The 24865-nt window shown below is 60.7% G+C and overlaps 1 protein-coding gene across 1 annotated transcript; it reads right to left on the reverse strand.

Moving 5' to 3' along the window:
- NDUFS2 (NADH:ubiquinone oxidoreductase core subunit S2) lies at positions 1 to 23149 on the reverse strand. Its single transcript, XM_075907060.2, has 14 exons — positions 22988 to 23149; positions 21148 to 21254; positions 15499 to 15689; positions 12542 to 12662; positions 8909 to 9021; positions 7911 to 7985; positions 7042 to 7119; positions 6182 to 6267; positions 5185 to 5304; positions 4394 to 4523; positions 3126 to 3221; positions 2576 to 2659; positions 703 to 760; positions 1 to 209 (listed from the first exon to the last, which is right to left on the reverse strand). The coding sequence occupies exons 1-14, from the start codon at positions 23062 to 23064 to the stop codon at positions 172 to 174; spliced, it is 1374 nt and encodes a 457-aa protein (XP_075763175.1). The 5' UTR covers positions 23065 to 23149; the 3' UTR covers positions 1 to 171.
- Positions 23150 to 24865: the final 1716 nt, after the last annotated feature.

Below are 24865 nucleotides of genomic sequence, written 5' to 3' on the forward strand. Positions count from 1 at the left end.
GGCTACAGAGGGAGCTTTATTAGCGCAGTCCCGGCACGGGCAGCAGCGCACACCCACACGTGCACCCACCCACACACGGCCCGCCCAGACTGGCACCGTGCACCACAGCGAGGGCAGGGCTCCCAGGTCACTGCTCCTGGCTCGCAGGCGGCCGCCCACAGGGCCAGCAGCTCATCTGTCCACCTCCCCGAAGACGATATCCTGCGTGCCTGGGGAGGAGAGGGGCCGTTAGACAGGGCAAGGGGAGGCCCAGCCAGTCCTCGCAGCCCCGGGTCCCTCCCCCACCAGGGAGTCAGGTCGGATGGCCATGGGAGCAGCACCAGGGAGTTGCAGGAGGGCTTGTGCCCATCACACGGTACCACCAGCCTTGCGCCCCCTCCCTGCCCAGCAACAAGGGAGTCAACAGCACCCCTGCCACAGCCAAACCCTCCAGCCCCCCCTGCAGGAGGAGCGGGGGTACCGCCTGCCCCAGCCGGCCCTGCCCCCCCAACTTAAGAGGAACCAGGTCTCCCAGAGGACACTGCGCTGGAGTCCACAGGGCCAGGCTCAGGGCACCCTGGACCTGCCGCACTAGCCAGCACGTTCCCACCACGCTCCTGCCCAGCAATGCTAGTCAGTGGGGTCACCAGCCCCCTCCCCACCCTCCACAGCCTGCTGTTGGCTGCCCACACCGCCTCCCTGGAGCCCCAGTGCCCAGCGTACCGATGATGGCCACCACGTCCGCCAGCATGTGACCCCGCGACATCTTATCCAGGCCGGCCTGGGGGAGAGAGACAGCGACTGGGAAGCAGCCAGGCCCAGGCCTACTGGCTCTCTTACCCCTCGGCGCCCTGGCCAACGCAGACAGTGACAGACGTGCTACCAGCAGGACCCCGGCCCACACAGCCGCCTCCCATGCTGCTTTCCAGGCCAGCTTCCCTCAGGGCCCTGCACAGCAGAGGGCTGGGGACAGGCCAGCCTGGCTCTGCCTAACCAGTGACAGCAGGAGCCTGGGTTCCCAGGGGGCTGCAGCCAGCTCCAGAACAGCCCTTCCCCCAAGGCGGAGGGGCCCAGCAGCCTGGCCAGGCCCTGGCAGCACCCGCAGGGAACAATGAGGTGCTGGGGGAGAGGGGCTGCCAGGCATCCAGGGCTCTGCGCCCAAACTGACCCAGCCCGGCCCGCCCACCGCCAAGCATCGGCAAAGCTCTAGCGAAGAGAACTGAGCGCGTTGCTTTTGGGTAGGTCCTGCAAAAACAGCAGTTACTTGCTGCCCCTTTCTGGAGCATTCTGCTTTAGAAGCCGCAGGGCACCCAGGCTGCCGGGCCAAGCCCTGGAACAGGAACGCCTCCCCGGGGGCAGAGCTTCTGAGCCAGGCCCGTGGTGCAGGAGAATCCACCAGGCACATGTGTCCTGAGCCTCCATAGGAGCGGCTCCGTGCAACAGCACTCACCCTGCACATGGGCTGGAACGTGTCCTCCCAGCCAGTGCCCGGGACATGGGTAACACCCCACCCCACCCCACCTCCAGCCGCTGACTGGGACATGTCACTACGGCTCCTGTCCCTGCCTCAGCCTGCCACCCAGGGCTCATCCCCATGGCCCCCCTCCCACCCGCCACGTGGGGTGAGTTCCTACAGCCCTTCCCCACCTGCCACGTGTGCAGCGGTGGATATAGCGTAGGGTGAGCACGGCTGTCCCAGGCCCCGCGCTTCAATAGGCCCCGCACACGCAATACTACCTGTCGGCCGTGGCCGTGGCGCATGCGTGAAATTGTGCTGCCCCAGGCCCTGCGCTTCAATAGGCCCCGTGCCCTGGGCCCCACAAAACTCTCATCCGCCCCTGCACGTGTCCCTACAGCCACCCCCCACCCCACCTCCAGCCACTGATGGGAGCCTGCCTATGGTTGTCCCGCCTCTAGCCACCACCTGGGACATGCACCTGTGGCCCCCTGCCCCGCCTCCACCCACCCACCCACTCCCAGGCAGGCAGAGCTGGGGCCACACAAGCAGGGCCTGACAGCCGCAGGCTGAGACCAGATCCTTCCAGCCCCGGGGCGACTCAGGACCCCAGTGATCTGAGCCACCCAGTCCAGGACCCCCAGGACGCGACCCGTACCAGCCTCGGCCCCATCGAGGTGCAGCCGCCCTCCCTGGCAACGGGACCCAGTGTGCGCTGCCTCCCTCAAGCCAGGCTAGAGCTACTCAGCACGGGGCCCAGCCCTGCAGGCTGCACTGGACCAGCAGCTCCAGCAGCCAAGAGCCCACTGCAGCCCCTTGGCTGGCTGAGCTGTGGCTGCTGCACTTCCCTCTTCTGTGCCAGACACTCCAGGAGCAGCTCGGGACCCAGAGTACACCCGCAGCTCAGCACAGGGGAAGCTGCTCACAAGGAAGGGCAGAGCCCGGGTCATGCCAGGAAACCTCTGGGCCCCACACTAAGCCACTGCTCATGAGCAGCTTCCCACGCCACACGAGGAGCTGGAGTGCCCAGGCAGGCCCCTAAAGTGAGAGAGGCAGCCAGACTGCCCCAGCAGCGCCCCTAAAGCCCCATCTCCCCCCCTCAGGGCACCTCTAACGCAAGACACCCCAGAAATCTCTTACCAAGTGAGCAAAGCCGGGGGCCTTGATCTTGCAGCGGTAGGGGCGGCTGCTGCCGTCGGAGACCAGGTAGACGCCGAACTCGCCCTGCAGGAGGGAGGGAGCAGGGTGCTGGTGATGCAGGCAGAGGCTCGGCAGCTCTCACACAGATAAACAGCCCTGCAGGTGGGTCACAAGTGCCAGGAGAAGGGGGTGGCATTTGGTGTCCCTCTCCCTGCCCCACCTGCCTCAGGGCCCCACACCCATAGGGTCAGGCAGGACAAGCCTGTCCCAGCTGGGAGGGGCACAGGTGCACATGGAAGCTGGCGCAAAGGATTCTGGGACACTCCCGAACCCAGCATCTCTCACAACAGAGCAGAACCAGGGACCCATGGAGGGGGAAGGGGCAGAAGCCCTGTACTAGAGGCTGAGCCAGGGCTACACAGGCCACAGGTGAAACGGTGGGAGTGGGGGGGGGCTACAACGGGGACATGACCCACACTGCTGCCCCCAGTGAGGGAGGAGAGAACTCAGGGCGAAGGCCCCGCCGACCAGGAAAGGGCACAGCAGGCACCTTGGGGGCCTCGATGGCCGTGTACGTGGCTCCGGGCGGCACCTGGTAGCCCTCTGTGTACAGCTTGAAGTGATGGATCAGCGACTCCATGGAGGTCTGCACAGAAGGGAATTCAGAGCATCAGCCAGGCTGCCTGGGCAGACACTGCAACAGAGAAAGCGGCCATTCCCATGGGCCGCAGCCCCCTCCCAGCAGACCCGTCCCCCCGAAAAGACGGCCGCCTGGGGGGTGCAGCAGCAGGTAGGCCGTGCTGGGCAGCCTCAGGACCGTAACTCACCCCATGAGACCGGCCCAGTCACTTGGCTGCTCTGCAACGTGGCTGCCTCTGCTCCTGGCTGCGGCTGCCGGGATTCCCCCACCCTGTGCGGTACCACAAGGGGCCCGGCCGACGCTGTGCGTGTCAATCCCAGCCCTGGGTGCAGGCAGCCACCTCCCATCCCCCGGTACCGGGTCTTTAGTGACAAGGCAGGGTGAGGGCGCCACCTTACGTCCCAGGCGGGCAAAGACATTTCTTCCCCTGGGGGCGACCGCTGCCCTGACCTGCCCCCGTCCCAAGGATGGCAGCTTATCTGGATTGTGGCTGTTGCAGCAGGCGGGAGCACGGAGCCCCCAGGCTGACCGCAGGCGCCAGACGCGGGGTGGGAAAGGAAAGGCTGTTTCTCTGCTTGGCAAGCTGGGAAACTGAGGCAGTCAGCGGGCTAGCAACACCCCAGGGTCACACCGGGCTGAATCCAAGGCTCGAGGGCTGCTCACAAGCCCATCTTCCTTCTCCCTCCCATCAGGGGCTCGCACTGAGGCCAGGGAGCCTGGACCCTGCAGCACCAGGTGCAGAACAGTGAGGAACCCACTAACACCACCGCCCTTTCGTTCCCAGGCCCAGCAAGGCACAGCGCTCCTCAGCCAGGCAGGACCATGGGGCAACGGGAGTCGCCCAAGGCCAGCAGCCGCCTGCGGCTGGTGGCCACCTTCAGCCAGAGACCCAGGAGGCTGTCACGCCTGCTGGGCTGCTGGCCTTGGGACCCCGCCCAGAGGAAGGCTGGAGAGAACGGCACCAGTGTACCCCAGCTGGGCTCCAGCCCTCGCCCCCTCCCGTGAGGCTGTGACCACAGGAGGGAAGCAGCAAGGCAGCACCACAGCTGAGCCAAGAAGCCAGGTGCCCTGACTTCCCACAGCACATGCCCTCCCTGGAGGCTGGAACAGGCCACAGTGCACCTTAGAGACACACTCTCCCTCCCCTCCCCCCGGCCCAGACCTCAGCAGCCTTTTACCTTCATTTCAGCTCTCTTGGGAGGAGAGATTTTGGCATCATCCACTTTGATCTCCCCCTCGGGCATCTTGTTGAGAGACTGCAGGATGATGCGGAGTGACTGGCGCATCTCCTCCACCCGGCATAGGTACCTGCCGCACCACGGGGGGGAAGCAGGCTTAGCCCGGGCAAGTCCAGACTGCTGGGGCCAGGCAGCAGAACCGGCAGGCCAACAGCCAAGACCGGAGGAGGCCCCACAACATCCGCGAGGGGCCCTGTGCAGCTTCCACCCCCGCTAGCACCCTGGGCACCACCGGGAGAAGGCTGCTTGGCTCAAGCCAGGTGACACCCACCCCTGGAGACTATGGTGGGGTGGGGGAACCTCAAGCCCAGGGGACAGATGCAGCCCCTGGATTGCTTGGATCCGGCCCCCCAAGCAGGGCTCCCCCTGCCCTGGCTCTCCGGCCCCCCTGCTGCCCCACCCCAGGGCTAGAGCACACAAAATCGACTAGCACAGGCTCTGGTGCGTGAGGGACACGTGGGCCATGTCAGTGGGGGCTGGTTTGTGTTGATTCTCACTTGTGTGTGGCACCCGATGGATTTTTCTGTGGCTCAGCAGCCCCCAACCTGAAAAAGGTTCCCCGCCCCTGCTCTATGGAATCAGACGCACCTCCCTTCCCCCTGGGCAACTCAGCAAGGGACATGCCCCCCATCCCCAGAGAACACGCCCTGGGAAAATGGCCCTCCCGGGGTCAGCCCCTCACCCCAAGGAACCCGCCCCGGAGTCACCCTCCCCCCCCATGCGGAATGCACCTGTCATAGCAGTCGCCCCGCGACCCAACAGGAACGTCAAACTCCACCTGGTCGTACACCTCGTAGGGCTGGGTTTTGCGGAGATCCCACTGGATTCCAGAGCCGCGGAGCATCACCCCACTGGGACGGGCAGAGAGGAAAGGGTCAGCCAAGTGGCAGGGGCCGGATCGCGCCTCCACCCCACCCAGGGCCCTGGCCTGGCAGGGACCAACCCCAGACATGGCTGAGGAGAGCGCAACCCTTCCAGGGGCCATTCCCAAATCCACAGCCCAAGGGAGGTTTCTGCTGGAGCCTGGGTGCTTGGCAGCCTCCTTGGCCCAAGAGGGCTCCAAGAGCACAGACTAAGCCCCGCCCCAAGGGCGCGTGACGAGCGCACCAGGGCTGGGGAAACCAAGGAACAGCCGGGGGGTGGGGAGGGAGTAAAGCCAGATAAAGCACTCAGAGGACTCTGCTCTCCTGGCTCTAGCCGCCAGATGGCGCCAGCAAGGTCCACTGCAGCTGTAGTGAGGGTTTGCCGCCCGCCAGCACCCAGGCCCGGCACCCATGCTCCTCTGTCCCCAGCCAGCTTCCTGGCTTTTGCACGCTGGGCAGGGTGGCTCTGACAGGCTGAGACCAGACCTCCTCTCCAGGGGCCTCTCCCCAGCTGGCCCTAGTGAAGCCCAGTCTGGCTGCCTCCGCAGAGCCAGCTCAGGGCCTCAGACTCAGCCCCCCTTTAATCCTTAGGGGGCACTTCTGACACCCCTCATGCTGCCCCTACTCCAGGACCACTTGTGGGGCAGTGTGAACCAGCCCCAATGGCCACTTCCCTCCCAGACCAGGGGCATCTTCTCCCACCCCCGCGCTAGGGTAGCTCACCGCTTCCCACACCATCAGCCACCCACAGGGATGCCAGTGAGGCCAGCCAGCAGGGAAGGAGAGGAGAGCCGGAGCAGACAGGCCTTGTTGCCCCAGGATGCTCTCTACCCCCAATCCACGCTCCCCCGGGCCAGGACAGTACCTAAAACCGTAATTGAGAGCCTCCTCTGCGGTTACGACTCCAATGTCAATCGTGCGGTTCTTCCAGATCCGATTGTTCGTCAGCATCTGTCAGGGGACAGGGAATCCCCACCCGGTGCACGTTACAAACAGGGGCTGGATACCTGTAGGCCCACACGCGATGCAGAACCCTGGCACCCAAAGCACCCGGAGGCATTTCACCCCACGGATGTACCCTCCCCATCAGGGGAATGCAGCCAGCTCAGGAGTGGAACACAGCGGGTGTTAACCGCCTATGCTCACGTCCCGCACTGAGTCTCCCTCCATCCCCCCTGCAGTAGGAGGCAGGATTCTGCTTTTTTCGGCCCTTGACGGTGATGTAAGCACAGGGGTTTGAACCTGCCTAGGACACCACAATCCACAGCTTGACTAACGGTCTTCAAAGGCCACCAACTATGCACAAGACGGTCAAGCAGAGCAGCCCAGCCATCAGGCTGTAGAGCCTTCCCACCCACGGGACTGGCTACGAATTGGGCTTGGCCAGCTGCTTCAGGCAGCAGCTCCCCTCCCTAGCTCCCTTTCTAGCAGTGTTACTTGCTCACTACAAAGAAACTGAGGGGTCTGGATCAGCTGACACGGACCTGGAGGAGGCTGCAGGGGGTGAGCCATATTGGCCTCACCCACGGTTGGAGAGGGGACAGAATGCACAAAACCCTTCACAGACCCCAAGACACAGGCACTCATGGGGCTGGAGGGAAGGGTGGGGGAGGATCCTGCATTCCCAGGTTCCATGCTGGGGTCCCCTCCGCAGGGAGGAGCAGGGCCTGATTGCAGGGAACAAATCCGACCCCAGTTCACGGCAGTGGCCCCTGGGAGCCGCACCTCTTCCAGCTCGTCGATCCGGATGGAGAAGTTCTTGCAGAACTCGTAAATATCGTCCATCAGCCCCAGGGGCATGTCCTGTGGGAAGGAGGGGGTTAGCCCAGGCAGTCTGAGCTCTTCCTACAGCACATGTGCGCGCCCACGGGGCGGGGGTGGGACACATGCCTGGAGAACCAAGGAGCTGCCAAGTCTCAGCAGTGCTGGCGAGACCCCAGCCAGCTTCCCCTCCCCCGCAGCCCTGTGTTTGCTCAGAACCGAAGCTGGCCGCCAAGAGACAGAGGGCATGTACCCCGCAGGGCGCACCTGTTGCCTGGCTTTGGATGTCAGGCCAACCTGGAGGAGAGAGAGGGGAGCCTGGGGCGAAACCCTGACCGGTCAGTCCCTATTATGCCAGTTTGTGGGGCGGGTCGAGGACCCCGACGCTCCCAGCTCTGGGCCCGGGGCATGAAACATGCAGCAGCAGGAGGCACATTTGCCTCTGTGCCAAGTGCATGCTGCCGGCCCCCTTCGGCACCCTGCACGGTGGGGCGAGGGGGTCCTCCCTCTGGGAGCAGATGGGAGGTGCAGTGCCCCCCCTTCCCTTGGGGCTCCTGGCCACCGTTGCAGGACTCAGCAGCAGGGACCGGCCTCCCTCAAGCCCCAGGCTTTGGGGCACCATTGCAGGAAGTGCAGCTTGTGAAGAGAGAGGGGCTTGGGTGCACCTGACCAATCCAGCACAGGCTCCCTTCTGTGACTCCGCCCACCCCAGCTCCCCCTGGGCAGCTGCCTGGGCCCATACCCAGCCCCCAATCAGGTTTCCTCAGGTTGAAGGAGAGGTCAGAGGGAGGCAGCTATAGGCCAGCAAGGCCCAGGGCAGCGCAGCACTGTACCTGGTGCACCCCGCCTGGCCGGACATAGGCCGCATGCATCCGAGCCCCGGAGACCCGCTCGTAGAACTCAAACAACTGCAGGGGACAGAAAGAGCACGGCTCACCCACGTGCCCAGCGCCCGCAGGGCACCAAGCACGAGCAAACCGAGTTTGCTGGCCAGCCTTAAAATCCCTCCTCGCCCCCCCCCCCCAGCCCTGAAGCGATGCCGGCTTGGCCAGATCCACCCCACAGAGCAACCCAGAGGCCCTGTTCCCTGGGGGAACAAGGAGCAGCCAACAGCTCTTCCTGCCAACACCCTGGCATGGCTGGTCACCCCCCCAGAAGGACCCCGTTTGTAAACCAGGACGCACCAGAGAGCTCCACAGAACAAGTCAGTGTACCCCAGGCTGCCCCGTGAGCTCCAGCCAGCGCACCAAGCCTGGCTCTCAGCACAGACTGCCCTCCCGGGAGTCGCTCCTCTCTGGCTACCCAAGCAGCAGACCGTGGGGCAGCATCCCACACGTCAGAGGCAAGGACCAGGCGCCTCCAAGGGCTGCCAGGGAGCCAGGCAGGAGAGCAGCCTGAAAAGTAGGTTCCCCAGGGCCTGTGTACTTTACCCCGGGCTTTGGCAAAGGGCTGCTTAGCACCGGCCTGGGCTGCAGACTCCACAGCAGTGACTGAGCCAGCAGCCGATTCATGGGCGGCCCCATCTGACTCAGGCTGCCATCAGCATGTCCCTGGGCCAAGGGGGAATTCCTCCCAGGGCTAATCACCCTGTTCCAGATCCAGGGTCCCTGCTGAACCACCCGCTTCCCTCCCTTGCTGGGCCAGGAAAATTTCCACCCATCTCAGTACTGTCCCACTCGCTGCACTGTGGGGTGGGAGCTGGTTGCAGAGGCTCATGCTATGGCCCGTCCTAGACAGGATGCTGGAGCAGAGAGGCCACCGACCCACTGGATTCTGGCTGCCCAGCTCTGCGCCCCAGGAAAGCGCAGTTAGAGCAAGCTCTGGGTTTTACCTTCTCTCTCTCCTCGAACATCCAGAAGAACGGAGTCATGGCCCCGACGTCCAGGGCATGGGTAGTGAGAGCCATTATGTGATTCATAATCCGTGTGATCTCGCCGAAGAGAACTGGGATGGAGGTAGAGAGAGACCCCCCGTCAGAGAAAGGCAGGCAGCCTTGGGGGAAGGGGCAGAGCAGCATGTGTCCAGCACACTCGCACACTAGGGAAGCAGAGTGGCGCGTGTCCAGCACACTAGCAGAAGGTGCAGAGTGGCACATGTCCAGCACAGTCACGCACTAGGGGAAGGGGCAGAGTGGCACACAACCGGCACACTCACACACTAGAAAAGCAGAGCGGCGCATGTCCGGCACACTCGCACACTAGAAAAGCAGAGCGGCTCATGTCCGGCACACTCGCACACTAGAAAAGCAGAGCAGCTCATGTCCGGCACACTCGCACACTAGAAAAGCAGAGCGGCTCATGTCCGGCACACACACACACTAGGGGAAGGGGCAGAGCGGAGCGGGTCCGGCACACTCGCGCACTAGGGGAAGGGGCAGAGCGGCGCGTGTCCGGCACACTCGCACACTAGGGGAAGGGGCAGAGCGGAGCGTGTCCGGCACACTCGTGCACTAGAAAAGTAGAGCGGCACGTGTCCGGCACACTCGCGCACTAGGGGAAGGGGCAGAGCGGCGCGTGTCCGGCACGCTCAGGCACTAGAGAAGCAGAGCGGCGCGTGTCCGGCACACACACACACTAGGGGAAGGGGCAGAGCGGTGCGTCTCCGGCACACACACACACTAGGGGAAGGGGCAGAGCGGTGCGTCTCCGGCACACAAACACACTAGGGGAAGGGGCAGAGCGGTGCGTCTCCAGCACACACACACACACACACTAGGGGAAGGGGCAGAGCGGTGCGTCTCCAGCACACACACACACTAGGGGAAGGGGCAGAGCGGCGCGTCTCCAGCACACACACACACACACACACACACTAGGGGAAGGGGCAGAGCGGCGTGTCTCCAGCACACACACACACTAGGGGAAGGGGCAGAGCGGCGTGTCTCCAGCACACACACACACTAGGGGAAGGGGCAGAGCGGTGTGTCTCCAGCACACACGCGCACTAGGGGAAGGGGCAGAGCGGTGTGTCTCCAGCACACACACACACACACTAGGGGAAGGGGCAGAGCGGCGCGTGTCTGGCACGCTCAGGCACTAGAGAAGCAGAGCGGCGCGTGTCCGGCGCACGCACACACACACACACACACACACACACTAGGGGAAGGGGCAGAGCGGCGCGCGTCCGGCACACACACACACTAGGGGAAGGGGCAGAGCGGTGCGTCTCCGGCACACACACACACTAGGGGAAGGGGCAGAGCGGTGCGTCTCCGGCACACACACACACACTAGGGGAAGGGGCAGAGCGGTGCGTCTCCAGCACACACACACACTAGGGGAAGGGGCAGAGCGGCGTGTCTCCAGCACACACACACACTAGGGGAAGGGGCAGAGCGGCGTGTCTCCAGCACACACACACACTAGGGGAAGGGGCAGAGCGGCGTGTCTCCAGCACACACACACACACACACACTAGGGGAAGGGGCAGAGCGGTGTGTCTCCAGCACACACGCGCACTAGGGGAAGGGGCAGAGCGGTGTGTCTCCAGCACACACACGCGCACTAGGGGAAGGGGCAGAGTGGCGCGTGTCTGGCACGCTCAGGCACTAGAGAAGCAGAGCGGCGCGTGTCCGGCACACACACACACACACACACACACTCTAGGGGAAGGGGCAGAGCGGCGCGCGTCCGGCACACACACACACTAGGGGAAGGGGCAGAGCGGCGCGTCTCCGGCACACACACACACACACACTAGGGGAAGGGGCAGAGCGGCGCGTCTCCAGCACACACACACACTAGGGGAAGGGGCAGAGCGGCGCGTCTCCAGCACACACACACACACTAGGGGAAGGGGCAGAGCGGCGCGTCTCCAGCACACACACACACTAGGGGAAGGGGCAGAGCGGCGTGTCTCCAGCACACACACACACACACTAGGGGAAGGGGCAGAGCGGCGTGTCTCCAGCACACACACACACTAGGGGAAGGGGCAGAGCGGCGTGTCTCCAGCACACACACACACTAGGGGAAGGGGCAGAGCGGCGTGTCTCCAGCACACACACACACTAGGGGAAGGGGCAGAGCGGCGTGTCTCCAGCACACACACACACACTAGGGGAAGGGGCAGAGCGGTGTGTCTCCAGCACACACGCACACTAGGGGAAGGGGCAGAGCGGCGTGTCTCCAGCACACACACGCGCACTAGGGGAAGGGGCAGAGCGGCGTGTCTCCAGCACACACACACACTAGGGGAAGGGGCAGAGCGGCGTGTCTCCAGCACACACACACACTAGGGGAAGGGGCAGAGCGGCGTGTCTCCAGCACACACACACACACTAGGGGAAGGGGCAGAGCGGTGTGTCTCCAGCACACACGCGCACTAGGGGAAGGGGCAGAGCGGCGTGTCTCCAGCACACACACGCGCACTAGGGGAAGGGGCAGAGCGGCGTGTCTCCAGCACACACACACACTAGGGGAAGGGGCAGAGCGGCGTGTCTCCAGCACACACACACACTAGGGCAAGGGGCAGAGCGGCGTGTCTCCAGCACACACACACACTAGGGGAAGGGGCAGAGCGGTGTGTCTCCAGCACACACACACTCTAGGGGAAGGGGCAGAGCGGTGTGTCTCCAGCACACACACACACTAGGGGAAGGGGCAGAGCGGCGTGTCTCCAGCACACACGCGCACTAGGGGAAGGGGCAGAGCGGTGTGTCTCCAGCACACACACGCGCACTAGGGGAAGGGGCAGAGCGGTGTGTCTCCAGCACACACACACACTAGGGGAAGGGGCAGAGCGGTGTGTCTCCAGCACACACACGCGCACTAGGGGAAGGGGCAGAGTGGCGCGTGTCTGGCACGCTCAGGCACTAGAGAAGCAGAGCGGCACGTGTCCGGCACACACACACACACACACACACACACACACACACACACACACACACTAGGGGAAGGGGCAGAGCGGTGCGTCTCCGGCACACACGCGCACTAGGGGAAGGGGCCGTGCCAGCCATGGGCTCAGCCCTTCGCGGGCCCAGGGCAAGTCTGTCTTAGGAAAGATGCAGTGGCAGGCGCCTTCCACCTCTCTGCAGTGCCTCTTGTGCCCTCGTTCAGAATGGCAGCAATGGGCTCTGAGGGGCTGGGCATGGGGATGTGGGAGCAGGTGCAGGATATGCAAGGAGCCCGGAGGTTCATCCCCCGCCCTCCAGAGGGCGACAGAGCCCTGGAGAAACCGAGGTCTGGTTGAGCACGAGACCCCCGGCTGCTAACATGGCCTGGAGCCTCTTGCTCGCTCAGTGCATTATGGGCATAGGGTGCCTGGCACCACCGATTCTCCTAGAGACCCAGCCAGCGACCTGGGCGCCAGCCAGAGCGCACAGGGCAGGTGTGGCAGGGAGGGGCGTAAAGACGACGCGGGTGGTTCCTAGAAGGAACGGGGAGGGGCTGGCTGCCTTTGGGACCCGCCTCCACAGAGCAGCCCGGCAGGGAAGGGGACGCCGGCCAGGAGCAGGACGGCTCACCTCGGATCCACTGGGCCCTCAAGGGTGGAGTGATGTTCAGTAGCTTCTCCACCGCCAGGGAATAGGCCTGCTCATTGCACATCATGGACACGTAGTCGAGACGATCGAAATACGGCAAAGCCTGCGGCAGAGAAAGGCCCGTTGGCCTGCGGACACAGCCTGGCTCCGGGGTCACCCCAACTCTCGTGGGCCAGAGGGGATCTCTTCACCCACCCTGAGTAAGGGGAACAGTGCCCAAGGCCGCTGAGCAGCCAGCCAGAACTGCCGGGGAGCTTGGGTCATTCCTTCCTGCCTCCCCAGGATGAGACCGGACTAGGGCATCGGTGCCAGCACCCCAGCCTCACTACATGCACCCAAGCAGCCAGGGTCTCACCAAAAGACAGCCTGGTGCCTTGGGCACTGCTCCAGAGCAGAGTGGTGGGAGAATGCCCCCGGCGCACTCACCGGCCCCAGGACTAGTGGGAGTCACCCACTCAGGGACTGATAAGACCTGGGACGATTGAAGTAACATACACGCAGGCCTGTCACCCGAGAGCAGCCCCACTGCATACTGGAAGGAGCCCTGCACAACGCCTACAGCAGTGGTCCCCCAACTTCTCCTCTCTCCCCCCTTACTAGTGGGGGAATGTATTCACATACACACCCCAGGCTGGCAGCTAAGAGTGGGGGACAGGCCACAGAGCTGGGGCTGCAACTGCAGCCAGGGCCAAAGCAGAGCTGGGGGAGCAGAGGGACTGGGTGGCGCAACCTTCACAGCCCCTTGTGAGGGCTAGGACAGGCCCCATCGTAAACACACCCTGGGGGGGCACATCTCAGTTTGAAAACCACTGGCCTACACAGTCGGATATTTCTAATAGCCCCCGTACCCCGTGCGACTGTTCTGCTGACGGATGAAAACCAGAGTGTGTGGGTTTGTACTGAAATCAGGGCGAGGAACTGGGGAACTCTGGTGCAGGTCTCCCTCTGCAGCACCACAGTAGGAAACCCCTGCAAAGCGCGGGGGGGGGGGGAGGAGTGGGGCCAGTTTGCCCCCAAGCAAACGTCCCTCCTGCCACGCCTGCAGCTTGTGGGGTGCTGCTGCTGCTGCTTCTCAGCCGGTTCTGTTTTGCTTTCAGGTCCTAATGTGCTGGCTGGATGCTGTTCAGAGGAGGGTCGGGGGGCTGGAAGGAGATGAGGATCCTGGTTCTGTCACGGACTCCTTAGGCCTCTGTGGCTTCCTTTCCCTGCCTGGACACTGGGGTAATCCCCTTTCAGCCCAAGGCCGGCACCGCTCTGTCCGCTCAGCTGCAGGAGGGCGGCGTGCGTGCCAAGGACAAGCTGTTTCTTCCCTGCAAGAGCAGGGGGAGGGGCACGAGCACAGCTGGCATCCCTGGGAGAGCCCAGAGGCTGAGCTGGGGATGACCTGACCAGTCCCTTCCTCTGCTCGCAGCCATTCTAGAGACACAGGCAGCGTGTGCAGCACCGCTCAGATGCAGGGCTAGGCTGGCAGCTGGAGTAGGGATGTGAACATGGAGAGAGCTATAAGATTAACCGATAAGCCTGGGCCTTCCACTCCATGCATTTCCCCCTCTGGATCAGAGGCAGCAAAAGGAGGGGAGGGAAGAGCTGGTGCCCGTGAGAAGCTGGCTTTTAAGAACTGGATCCACCTGCCCCACCGCAATGCTCCCCACGCACATCGGCTCCCACCTCCCCCCCTCACCCTCTGCACATTGCAGGCATCCCTAGGGACTCGCTCATTGGCCAGACGGCTTTGGCCGCCAAGGGAGCACGTCACTGAATGTCCTCGGCCTTGGCTGCGTGCCCCAAGCCTGGTCAGAGCACTCTGGCTCCCACCCCACTCAACTCAGCTGGGTTCCTTCGAGCGCTGCTAGAAAGGTTACATGGGATCAGGGCAGTAAATCATGAGAAATCCTTTTGCCAGGTCCTAATGCAAAGTCTGGCAGGCCACTCTGGCTTCCCGGCTTCTTCGGAAGCTGCTGACGTCTGCTGTCAAACACGGGACATACACGTGCGTGATTTTCGTCCTGCTTGTGTCACCCTTGTTCTTTACTCCAAAGGGTGGGACAGGGGAGTTTCCCTACGGCTGCCCCGCCCACAGCACCCATCCCCCCCAGGGTCCCAAAGCTTTTACCAACAGAAATCAGACCCCAGGATCCTCCGTACGGAGACAGAAAGGGCCTTGCCTCACAGTGAGCTAAGCGGGACTGGAACCCAGGGGTTCGGGCTGCTGACTGCCCACTCAAACAACAGACAACGCTGTCTCTCTTTAAACAGTCGCTCTGCTTCTCCTCGCCCCGTGTTCGGGGATCCTAGGCAGAGTATATCTCAAGACACACCCCCAGATGCACCCCCCAGCCCACCCCTGCCACAGAAAGGGTGAGAGTGCCTCAGGTCACTCAGCAACATAGGCAAGGCAAATTGCCCCTGGACTCCCCTCCCACCTGGCAGGTAGGGCTATGTCGAAAAGCACTGGGGCAGCTAGGGCCGCACTGCTGACTGCAGGGCAGTGCTGTGGGACAGAAGAGCAGGGAGCCCCCAATCCCTGCCTCTCTCCGGGGCAGAGAGAACTGGACCCTGACATGCAAGAGGCTGGAGATGCGCCTTCCTTTGGAACATCAGCGCTTTCCAGAGTCGGGCTCCAGGGTGGCACAGAGGGTGGGGCAGGCAGGAAGCAAGGACAAGAAGCAGCTGAACCCCCAAGGCCCTGTCATGTAGCCACCACGGAGACTCCCCAGGGAGTTCAGAGGGAGCTGGGCTTGCACAGTGACCATGGGATCAGGCCCTCAGGGAGTAGCCGGCCTGGGAGCCGAAGCCCTTGGAGAGCTGCAGGACAAACAGCAGAGTAGGAGGCAGATGGAGCCCACCACACTGTTATCCTGTGACCGGGGTATTCAGGCAGGCACAGGTCTGCCCTGCTAGCCAGGGTCCTGGGGATCACACCACATCCCCACGGTTACCTGGAGATAGGTCTTGTACTCAATGAGCTTCTCTGTGCCACGGTGCAGCAGGCCGATGTGGGGGTCGCACTTCTTCACAGTCTCGCCGCTCAGCTCCATGACCAGCCGCAGGACGCCATGAGCAGCTGGGTGCTGGGGCCCGAAGTTCAACGTCAGGTTGGAGAGGGACTTCTCAGGTATTGGGTCTTTGTCTGCTCAGGCACGGGGAGAGTAAGAGAGGCTGTGAGATGGCAGGGCATACCTCCGGGCAGGAGAGAGCGCTCCAGGGGATCCATGGCCTTCCTGCCCCTTCGTGCTAGAAGGGCTGAGCAGGACGAGACCAAAGGGAATTCGGGCCCCATGGTTCATGCCCCGTGGCTGGGCAGCCTCCCCCCGCCCCCCCCCAGCTGGCCAATGCAATCCCCCTGCACATACTTCCCTTGCAAACCTGCAAACCTGAGGAGTGGAGCCCTAGGATGAGTGGTTCAGTCTGGTAAACACTGGGCTTGATTTGGGAGTGGCGTGTCCAGCGGGCCACCCCACGTCTGCCGCTCTCAGTACTCCCTGTTCACCTCACATCCCTCAAGACTTTCTTGGCTCTGGGGACAACCTGCGGAAGTGCCCCCCACTGGTCGCTATGCCCAGCCCAGGCTAACGGGCAGCAAGCACCCCACGAGTCCAGAGGCCGGGAGCTTCTGGCTGTGGCGAGCAGGAGTGAAGGGCACAACCTGGCTTCCCTCCGGCTCCCAGCACAGAAGCTCAGCGCTTGCCTCTGAGAAGCCACACGGGAGGAAGCCTCTTCTGGGCCAAACTGTCCCAAACTTGAATTCTGCTCAACGGGGATAGAAGGAAAATCTTGCAAATGTCTCATATAAAATAGACCACGTCTCCCTCAATGGGGCTGGAGCTGCTGCAATGGGAGAATCCCCAAAGCAAGCAGCCATAGTCCATCCCAAATGCCCAAAAGCACCACCCCTAGCAGGACTCCACTTCCAAATGCATGTGCAGCCCACGGGCTGGCCTGTGGTCTGCCAGCCGCCCCCAGGCCCTGCAGAGCGCCAAGGGGACCTTCCCAATCCAGACTGAGTCACTGCCCCTTTGCACATCGGTTAAGAGGAGTCTCTTTAGCTCCGGTTTCTCTCGGCCACTTGCAGAGCCACCCGCACTGTCCCTAGGGGACAAAACTCCAGGGGAAATCATGATAGTTCAAGTAACGGGGCTCAGCAAAGTGCAAACGGCGCTGCTGCAGCATTCACACATCACAGAATGGCCCCAGCTCGCCTGCAGAGCCCTGGCAATGGTGACTCAGTGTAGAGGAGCCAAGACAGCTCTGCCTTGACAATGAAGTCTGCCTTGACCACAGTGCGGATCTCTAACAAGCAAAACCCAGGCCCGTCTCAAGTGTGGTGCATATACGCAGGCCAGGCAGGAATGTTTTGCATAACAATGCAGATTAAGTATGGCACAGCAAAATCACACCAAAAACACGACAAGCAACCTTGTACTGGTATTTCTGTTTCTGATAAGCAAAAATTACAGCCAGCCATAAAACTGTTAACTATACATGTCGTTTCTGCAACATCCTGAGTAGCAGGATGTACCCCAAATAGAGGCACTGTAGGTATCGTACACAATACGTAACCAATTGGCTAATATTATTAAAACGACCAAGTCTCGCTTTGCTATAAAATGGGCTTAATAAGAAGAATCAATGGGAAGGAGGGCACAGGATTGACCCAGGGGTCCTGCTGGCTGTAAATAGAAGTAAATACACCCCTCATCCGGGCTTCAAAAGGACACGCCATTCCGACAGGTGGGAATCAAAGTAACCACAACCTCCTGCCTGGGAATGTAGCTGGCATACAGATGAAGTGTAAGTGAACTAGGCTTTATTATTGTATTATAGTAGATCTTCTATTAATTGTTTTTGCACTGCTATGTGCTCTATTAATTGCTTTAGAATCTATAGTATTTAAGATTTAAATTGTATAGTCACAGTTTTTAAGGCTTGTTAAACTTAAACAACTATATTAACTGCTTAAAGCTTGTAATAAATAAGAAAGTGGTTAAGTCTCTCTGGAGTGTCCTGGTTTCTCTTGGATATAAAATAAATCAAACCACACGACACTCGGCACAGGGAGCCTGTTGTGTACAGTCTCCCACAACAGCAGGCCTAGCACAGCTCACCCGAACACACCACACGCATGCGAGGAGCAGCAGACTACTCAGAACAACTCCATAGCCATGCAGCCCACCCCACTGTGCCCCAAATACAAGCCCCCAATGGTGTCAGACACAGGATGTGCAGTCACCCCCTTCTTCCTACAGCTGCCAAGACCAGCTCCTCCAACCAAGGGAACATGCCCTGAATGCATTATGCATGGGAGAAGTCCCCTCCAAACCCTGCAGCAGTCAGCTGACACATCAGTCAGCTGCTTTTGTCTTAGCTCAGATATTATAGGTCATACATTAGCCTGCCTACGATTGACTGTCTTCGCTCCATTGGCAGCACGTGTCTCAGTGCCGAGAGACAGCAAATGCGTTCACAGGTCTGCCTGCTACAGGGACACTGGTCTAGACTGGCAGATCTTTGAGTCTTTGACAGGTGATCATGACAGGTTTGGCCACGAGGCTGTCAAGTGCCATCATTTCACCTGCCCCATAAGCACTGCCATGCTGCTCCTGCCCTCTTCTTTGGAGCTGCCCCCAGCCCCAGGAGCCTCTTACTTGCTGTGCAGGGCACAGGAAGAAGAGAGGGGTGCTAATGTCACAGTGCCCCTCCATCCACCTTGTGTCCTATCTCCACAGAGCAGAGGAGCAGGGATGGAGAGTTTGCTGGCTGCTTTTGGGGGTGCTGCAGGGCCAGAGTAGGGGTAAGCCTGCCTTAGTCCCCTGCACCACCACCCAGAAGCCACCTGTGCCCAGCTGGAACCTGCATTCCAAACCCCAGCCCCAGTCCTGAACTCCTTCTGCACCCCAAGCCCCGGCTCTAGCCCTGAGCTCCCTCCAGATCCAAATTCCCTCCCAGAGCCTGAACCTCCTCCTGCACCTCAACTCCCTGCCCAGGCTCAGCTCAGAACCCCTCCCACACTCCAAATCCTTTAGCCCAAGATTAGAGTCCACATCCCCCTCCCCTACACCCAGCTCTACTCCTTCCTCCCACAGCCTGAGAAAAGTGAGTGAGGATGGGGAAAGGAGGGAGGATGAAGTGAACAGGGACAGGAAGGAAGGGGGCCAAGAGTGTTTGGCTTTGAGGGGGATACTGATTTGCATTTAAATGCAAAAAGTGATCTCAGGCTTACAAAGGCTGGAGATCACTGGTTTAAAGGGATATGCCAGCTAAAAATCACGGGCAGCATTTCACGCAAAATACCTTTTCCTTGTAACTAGCAGCAGCATGGATTACAGCAAGGAAATCAACCAGTCGCTTCCTTTCCCCGCCTTCCACCCATTGCTGCCTCCATCAGAAAGGTGCCCCCAGGCTGTAAGCAATATTTCAAAGCGGCAGTGCCACATGGAGCCTAGGATCAGCTGAGGATTCCCCCGCTAATGCCGGGCTCCACGTTGCATTGCTGCTTTGAAATGCCACGTGCACTCTGACGCCGGGCTCCCCACAGTGTTTCAAAAAGCAGTGCCACATGGATCCCCAGCTGACCCCGGGCTCCACGGGGCACTTTTGACTTTGAAGTGTAGCAACAGCCCTAGGGCTGTTGCTATACTTCAAAGGCAGAGGCACCCTATCAACTAATCAAATAGTTGATGGAAAATGCATTGACTGTTTGATTAGTCAATTACTCAATAGGTAACATCCTTAGGGAAAGCGTGTCTCCTACCTTCTTCCTACCAAGGCCCTCCAGCGCACTTCCTGCACTTGGGATCTCATCTTCTTATTTACTTCTACAATCAGCTGGTTCATAGACTTTCAGACCAGAAACAACAGTTCTGATCTTCTAGCCCAGTGGTCACCAACCAGTCGATCGGGATCTACTGGTAGATCTTGGAGCCTCTGACAAGTGATCTTGACTAGTTTGGCCAAAAGGCTATCAAGTGCGGGCACTTCAGCTGCCCTTCACCGTACAGCTGCGCACCTCCTGCCCTTTGCCTTGGAACGAGCCTTCTCTGGGAGCCTCCTGCTTGCGGTACAGAGCAGGGACGGGAAAACAGGGTGCTTATGTCAGGGTGCCCCCCTCTCCTCCTGTATTCTATCTCCACATAGCAGAGAGGGGGCACAACAGGGCTTGGGATGGAGGGAGTTCGCTGGTTGCTTTTGAGAGTGGTACAGGGCCAGGACAGGGGTGAGCCTGCATTAGCCTCAATGCACCACCACCCAGGAGCCACCTGAGGTAAGCAGTGTCCAGCTGAAGCCAGCGCCAATCCTCTGCCCCTGTTATGAACCCCTGCCTGTGCCCCAAACCCCTGCCCCAGGCTCAGTTCAGAGCCCCTCTCACACTCCAAATCACTTAGCCCAAGGCCAGTGCCTGCGCCCCAACCCTCTGCCCCTGCCTGATGAAAGGGAGGGAGAATAGGGGTGGAAGAAGGGAGGGAGGATGGAGTGAGCAGGGGCAGGGCCTCGGAGAAGGGGCACGAAGGAAGCGGGGCCAGGGTATTTGGGGTTGAGGTAGATCTTGGATTGCACTTAAATTCAAAAAGTGATCTTGTGCCGAAAAAGGTTGGAGAACCCTGTTCTAGCCCAATCTGCATAGCATGCGCCAGAGAACATCATTCCCTGCTCTCGTGTCCAGCCCATATCACGGGATGGAGCTAAAAATCTTTTACAATGTCTTAAAAACGTCTCACACAGCAGAGACGTCTCACACAGTGTCTGGCTGTGTTAAAACAGACTAACCTGAAGCTCTCTTTAACACGGGGTGGGGAGCCTCAGACCCAGATGTGGCCCCCAGCTTGCCTGGATCCGGCCCCCAAGACTTAGGGATCCCCCCTGAATCGGGGAGCCCACGATGGTGCTCCAGCCCCCTTGCCACCCACAGGGATGGTGCACAGAAAATCTACTAGCCTGGGGCCCCTAGGCTCTGGTGTGGGAGGGAAATGTGAGGAGTGTTTTTCTCCTCCTCGCTCAGGACCTTTACATGTTGCTTCTCACTGGTGTGCAGCCCCCGACTGATTTTTCTGTGGGTCATTGGCCCCGATGCAAAAAAGGTTCCCCACCCCGCTCTAACGCAAGGTGATAGCTAGTGATAGCACACCTGTTGCCATCATTGTTTCATGCCCGAAGCAGTTGTGTTTGGGATTCTAATGCAGCAAAGAGAAGTTTCTAATCCAAAACCCTGCCTCCATTTACATTAAAACAAAAATCAAGGAATCGCTTCTATAAAAAGAGAGGTGCCTATTAAAAGAAATCTTTTAAAAAAACCCACATCACCTTCAACTAAGGAAGATCTCCCCAAGCTGACCACGTTTTCCCACTATTGTTTTTTCAGCTGGGATCTGGTTCTGCAATGTGCTTCATGAAGACGCAGGGGTGCATCTACACAGAGGTCACACCAGGATCAGGACCAAGTGGGCTACTCCACTGTAAGTCCAGCAACGTTCACAGAGGTGGGGCTACACCCTTCCAGCCCCCCATGGTGAGTTTGGCTCTGAACTTAAAATGTGACAAACCGCCAATACAATGGTGCATTTAATGGGGCAGCTGCCTCCGGCAGAACTCACCATTCCAGGGAGGAGCCACCCATTTCTCTGTCTCCTTGGTGGGGTACATGACTGCACCTGCAAACTGCTGGGCATACTCGACATCCGGCTGCCATTGCTTGGCGCCTCTGGACGTGGAGAGAAGGAAAGGGGATCAAACTGACAACTTCATTCAATCTGCCTGTCTCTAGTCTCAGACTCTGTGGGCTTTTAAAGGGGTTGTTGCCAGGCAAGTGGGGAAGGATGGGAAACGAAGGGGATTGAAAGTGAAACTGTGCCTTGTATGGGAGAGCTTGATCATGGGAAGCATGAGGTTTGGCAGCCCTGGAGCCTACTTCTCCCTAGTTTGGGCAGCAGCAGTACTAGCTTCAACACCTTGCTCCCTACCATCCACCCTCAAGCCTGATCGAGTGGGGCTCGTCTAAGGACGAAGGGAGTTCAGGTGTAATAGCCCCATCAATCCCTCTCTGCCAAAGGGTCCGTTAGCATCCATGGGGTGGTGACTTTTGCAATGGACAGTCATGCACTGTGAGCAAGACGGCCACTCATCTAGTTTCCAAAACCACCAAAGCCCAGACTTATGCTGGCAGGATTCAAACTGGTAACCTTGGAGAGCAAGGCTTCATTCCCAAGTGTCTGAGCTAGCTAGTCCCCAGATCAATGGCCATTAGCAAGGACATCTGAGGGATGCCCAATGTACAGTATGCCCACTCTGGCACAAGGGCACCACCTACATCTGGCCCCACAAGGCAGGGGGTTGTATGACAGCCCCCCCCCCCCACACACCCCCAGAGCCACCCAGTGATGGGAACTAGTCAGGCACATGGGCTACACTCAACATCTACAGCCAATTTGGTTTCTGCAGGAGGTAAGTTTCCGGGGCCTGCTCACTGCCGCAAGAGTAATAATGGAACAGCCCCATGGCATGCGCTGGGATCTCTGGGTGTCTGGCTGTTGAGTCTTGCCCACATGCTCAGGGTTTAGCTGATTGCCATATTTGGGGTCGGGAAGGAATTTTCCTCCAGGGTAGATTGGCAGAGACCCTGGAGGATTTTTGCCTTCCTCTGTAGCATGGGGCACAGATCACAGCTGGAGGATTCTCTGCATCTTGGGGCCATCAAAGTATTTGAAGGCTTCAATATCTGAGATATAGGTGAGAGGATTATTCTAAGAGGGGTGGGTGAGATTCTGTGGCCTGCACTGTGCAGGGTATCAGACTAGATGATCATAATGGTCCCTTCTGACCTTAAAGTCTATGAGAGGGGGGGGAAAATAGGCCTCTCAGGTGGGTTGGTAATACCTTGGGGGAGGGGGGAAGGTTCCCCAGGGAGCGCAGCGGATGACAATGCTCAGGAGGCACAAGAATGACCCCCAAGAAAATGGGAGGTCTCAAGAGGCAAGGGAGAGGTACCAAAGAAGTGGAGGAAGGTTTATCTGGGGAGGGCGGGGAACGTCCCACGGAAGACGGGGACCCGAAAGGGGGAGAGAACAATGCCCAGGAGATTGGGAAGAGACACCCCGCAGGACACAGGATCCCTGGGGGACAGGGGCAGACCCGGGGGAGGTGCAGGGAGGGGGGACGGGAGGACAAGAGGAGGGATCCCAGGATCCTAGGGGGAGGCGGGAACGGTGCTGGGGGTCAGAAGACGGAGGCGGATGCCTGGAGGGCAGGGGGAGCTGGGGGGTGCCAGAGAGGAAGTGCTGGGGCAGGAGAAGGGGGTGGGGGCAGATGCCAGGGAAAAGGGTGCCCGGGGGGGGGGGCGTGGAGGGAGAGGAGATACCGGGAAAGGGGGGGCGGGGAAATGGGGAGCGGGGCCGAAGGGGGAGGGGGGAGAAACGCCGGGGAGGGGCGGGGTCTCACCTGCTCGGCGCTGCCCCCAGCCGGAGCCATGACCCTGAAGGTGCCCGCAGCCTCCGCAGAGCCCTGAGCGCCGCCATCTTCCCAGCGGCGCCGCGGCGAGCCGGGCCGGAAGTACCCCGCCGCCGCCCCCGGGCAGCTTCAGCCCCGTAGGGAAGGCTGGCGGGGAGCCGCCATGTTAAGTGAGGGCAAAGGAGGCGTGTGAGCAAAGGTGGGGGCAACGAGCCGGCGCCGCGGCGTAGAGGCCGCCATGTTTAGTGCGGGCAGGCTCCCTGCCCGGCCGGTGCTGGCGAAGCAGCAGGGTGCCATGATGGATGAGGGCAGCTGGGCTGGCCTGGCTCTCTGCTCTGTGCCCCACGGGATCCTTTCGTGGGACTGGCTCCCAAGTGCAGGGCCTGGGCAGCCACAGGCTGGGCCCAGCCCCTCACCCGCAGCTCCCCAGAGCTGGGCGCTCAATGAGGCAGATTTTGGGTCCCCTCTCATTACCCCCCCCCCCCCGCCCTCCTAAGCCTGTGCAACTTCCAGGGAACGGAACGTAGCTCCCCTGCCTCCCTCCCGCATGCACCCTTGGCTTCCAGCCCTGTCCCTGAGCCGCCTGCAGTGCTGGGGTCTGGGACACCCCGCAGCACGGGGCTGCGCAGGGAGCAGCCAGGCCCTCTGGCGAACAGCAACAGCAGAGCCGGGGCTGCTCAGTGCAAGGCTGGGCATGCAGAGAGGGAGGAGCAGGACCTGGGGCTGGTGGGATTCCCAGGGATCCTTGTCAGCCGGTTCCTGCTGCCTGCAGCTGGCCGCGAGGTTTGGCAATGCAACCCTGGGTCTTATTCTGCTAGAGCCTGGCTCCTGCTCCTGGGCCTGTCACTCCAACAGGCCAGGCAGAGGATCCCAGACTACTGGGCCGTCTGCTAAGGTGGGCAGCACCTCAGCGTCATGTCTGTCCCTGTGGAGCCAAGATTATCTACCATGATTATGGCAACTGGGCTGCTGCCACCCTGGGGCACTGGGCTGGGGCTGTGGAGTGCAGTGGGACCGAGCTGGGACCCCGCTGGGCACTAAGCCAAAGCTCTGCCTTTGGGGTAAAATCCAGGACAAGCAGCTGAGAGGAAGAGACTTAGGCAGCTGCTTGGACAGCCCTGAATGGGAGGCCAAAGGGCTGGAACCGGCCGTGTCACCAGCTGCAGATGTCCGGGAGATCGGCAACAGGACAAGCCCACACCCCGCTCAGACCTGCTGCCTTGCTGGAGAGCTCAGCTCTGACTCTGCTTTGGCCAGTGGGAACAGCGCAGGCAGCCTCTGACACACCATGCTGGGAAGCAGCCAGGCCCCCGCAGTGGCGCTCTTCTGAGGGTCAATGAGGATGCTTGGGAGCCAGAGCTGGAAGGCTTTGGGGAAGGAAAAAGTCGCTCCACTTGGGTTCTTCAGCCAGCGGCTGGGAATTCACTGCTGCAGAAAATGAGAGCCACAAGGGGGCTCCTGGAGCAGACCTTCAGGCTCAGAATCCCATGACTCCAGCACCCAGCCTTTGTCCTTAGCTAGCTAGGTCCCCTGGGAGTGTCATGCCTGGCCTGTGCCCTGCAGCCTTTTAGCCTGGCCGCTCAGCACTTGCCCTGAGACCCCTTAGCCCAGGCATAACAGCGCCTGCCCTGTGCCCTGTGGCGTGGCAGGGCAGGCAGCCGGCATATGCTTCTGCTCAGCTCGAGCATTGAGATCTGAGGGGTGCAGGTCTCTTCCTGTTATGAGACAAGGGGCCAAGTGTGCTGGAACTAGCATTTTGGGGGAAGCTGCTTGGGGAGCTGCTTTGTGAGGGGCTGTGTGTGAATTGGGGGGGGGAGTGTGCGCCTGCATATGTAGATTGTGTTGAGGAGGGGGGCTGTGCATATTTAC

Source organism: Pelodiscus sinensis, chromosome 22, assembly GCF_052426305.1.
Source record: "Pelodiscus sinensis isolate ZL-2025 chromosome 22, ASM5242630v1, whole genome shotgun sequence".
Classification (NCBI taxonomy): Eukaryota; Metazoa; Chordata; order Testudines; family Trionychidae; genus Pelodiscus; species Pelodiscus sinensis.

Excerpts from the sequence above, each read along its gene's own strand:
- NDUFS2 (XM_075907060.2), bottom strand. The coding sequence starts at position 23,064 with ATGGCGGCGCTCAGGGCTCTGCGGAGGCTGCGGGCACCTTCAGGGTCA. Across the intron at positions 4,524-5,184 it reads CGGGGCGACTGCTATGACAG|GTACCTATGCCGGGTGGAGG; the intron begins GTGCATTCCGCA and ends GTGGTGCGGCAG. Across the intron at positions 2,660-3,125 it reads CGGCCATCGAGGCCCCCAAG|GGCGAGTTCGGCGTCTACCT; the intron begins GTGCCTGCTGTG and ends TCCCTCCTGCAG.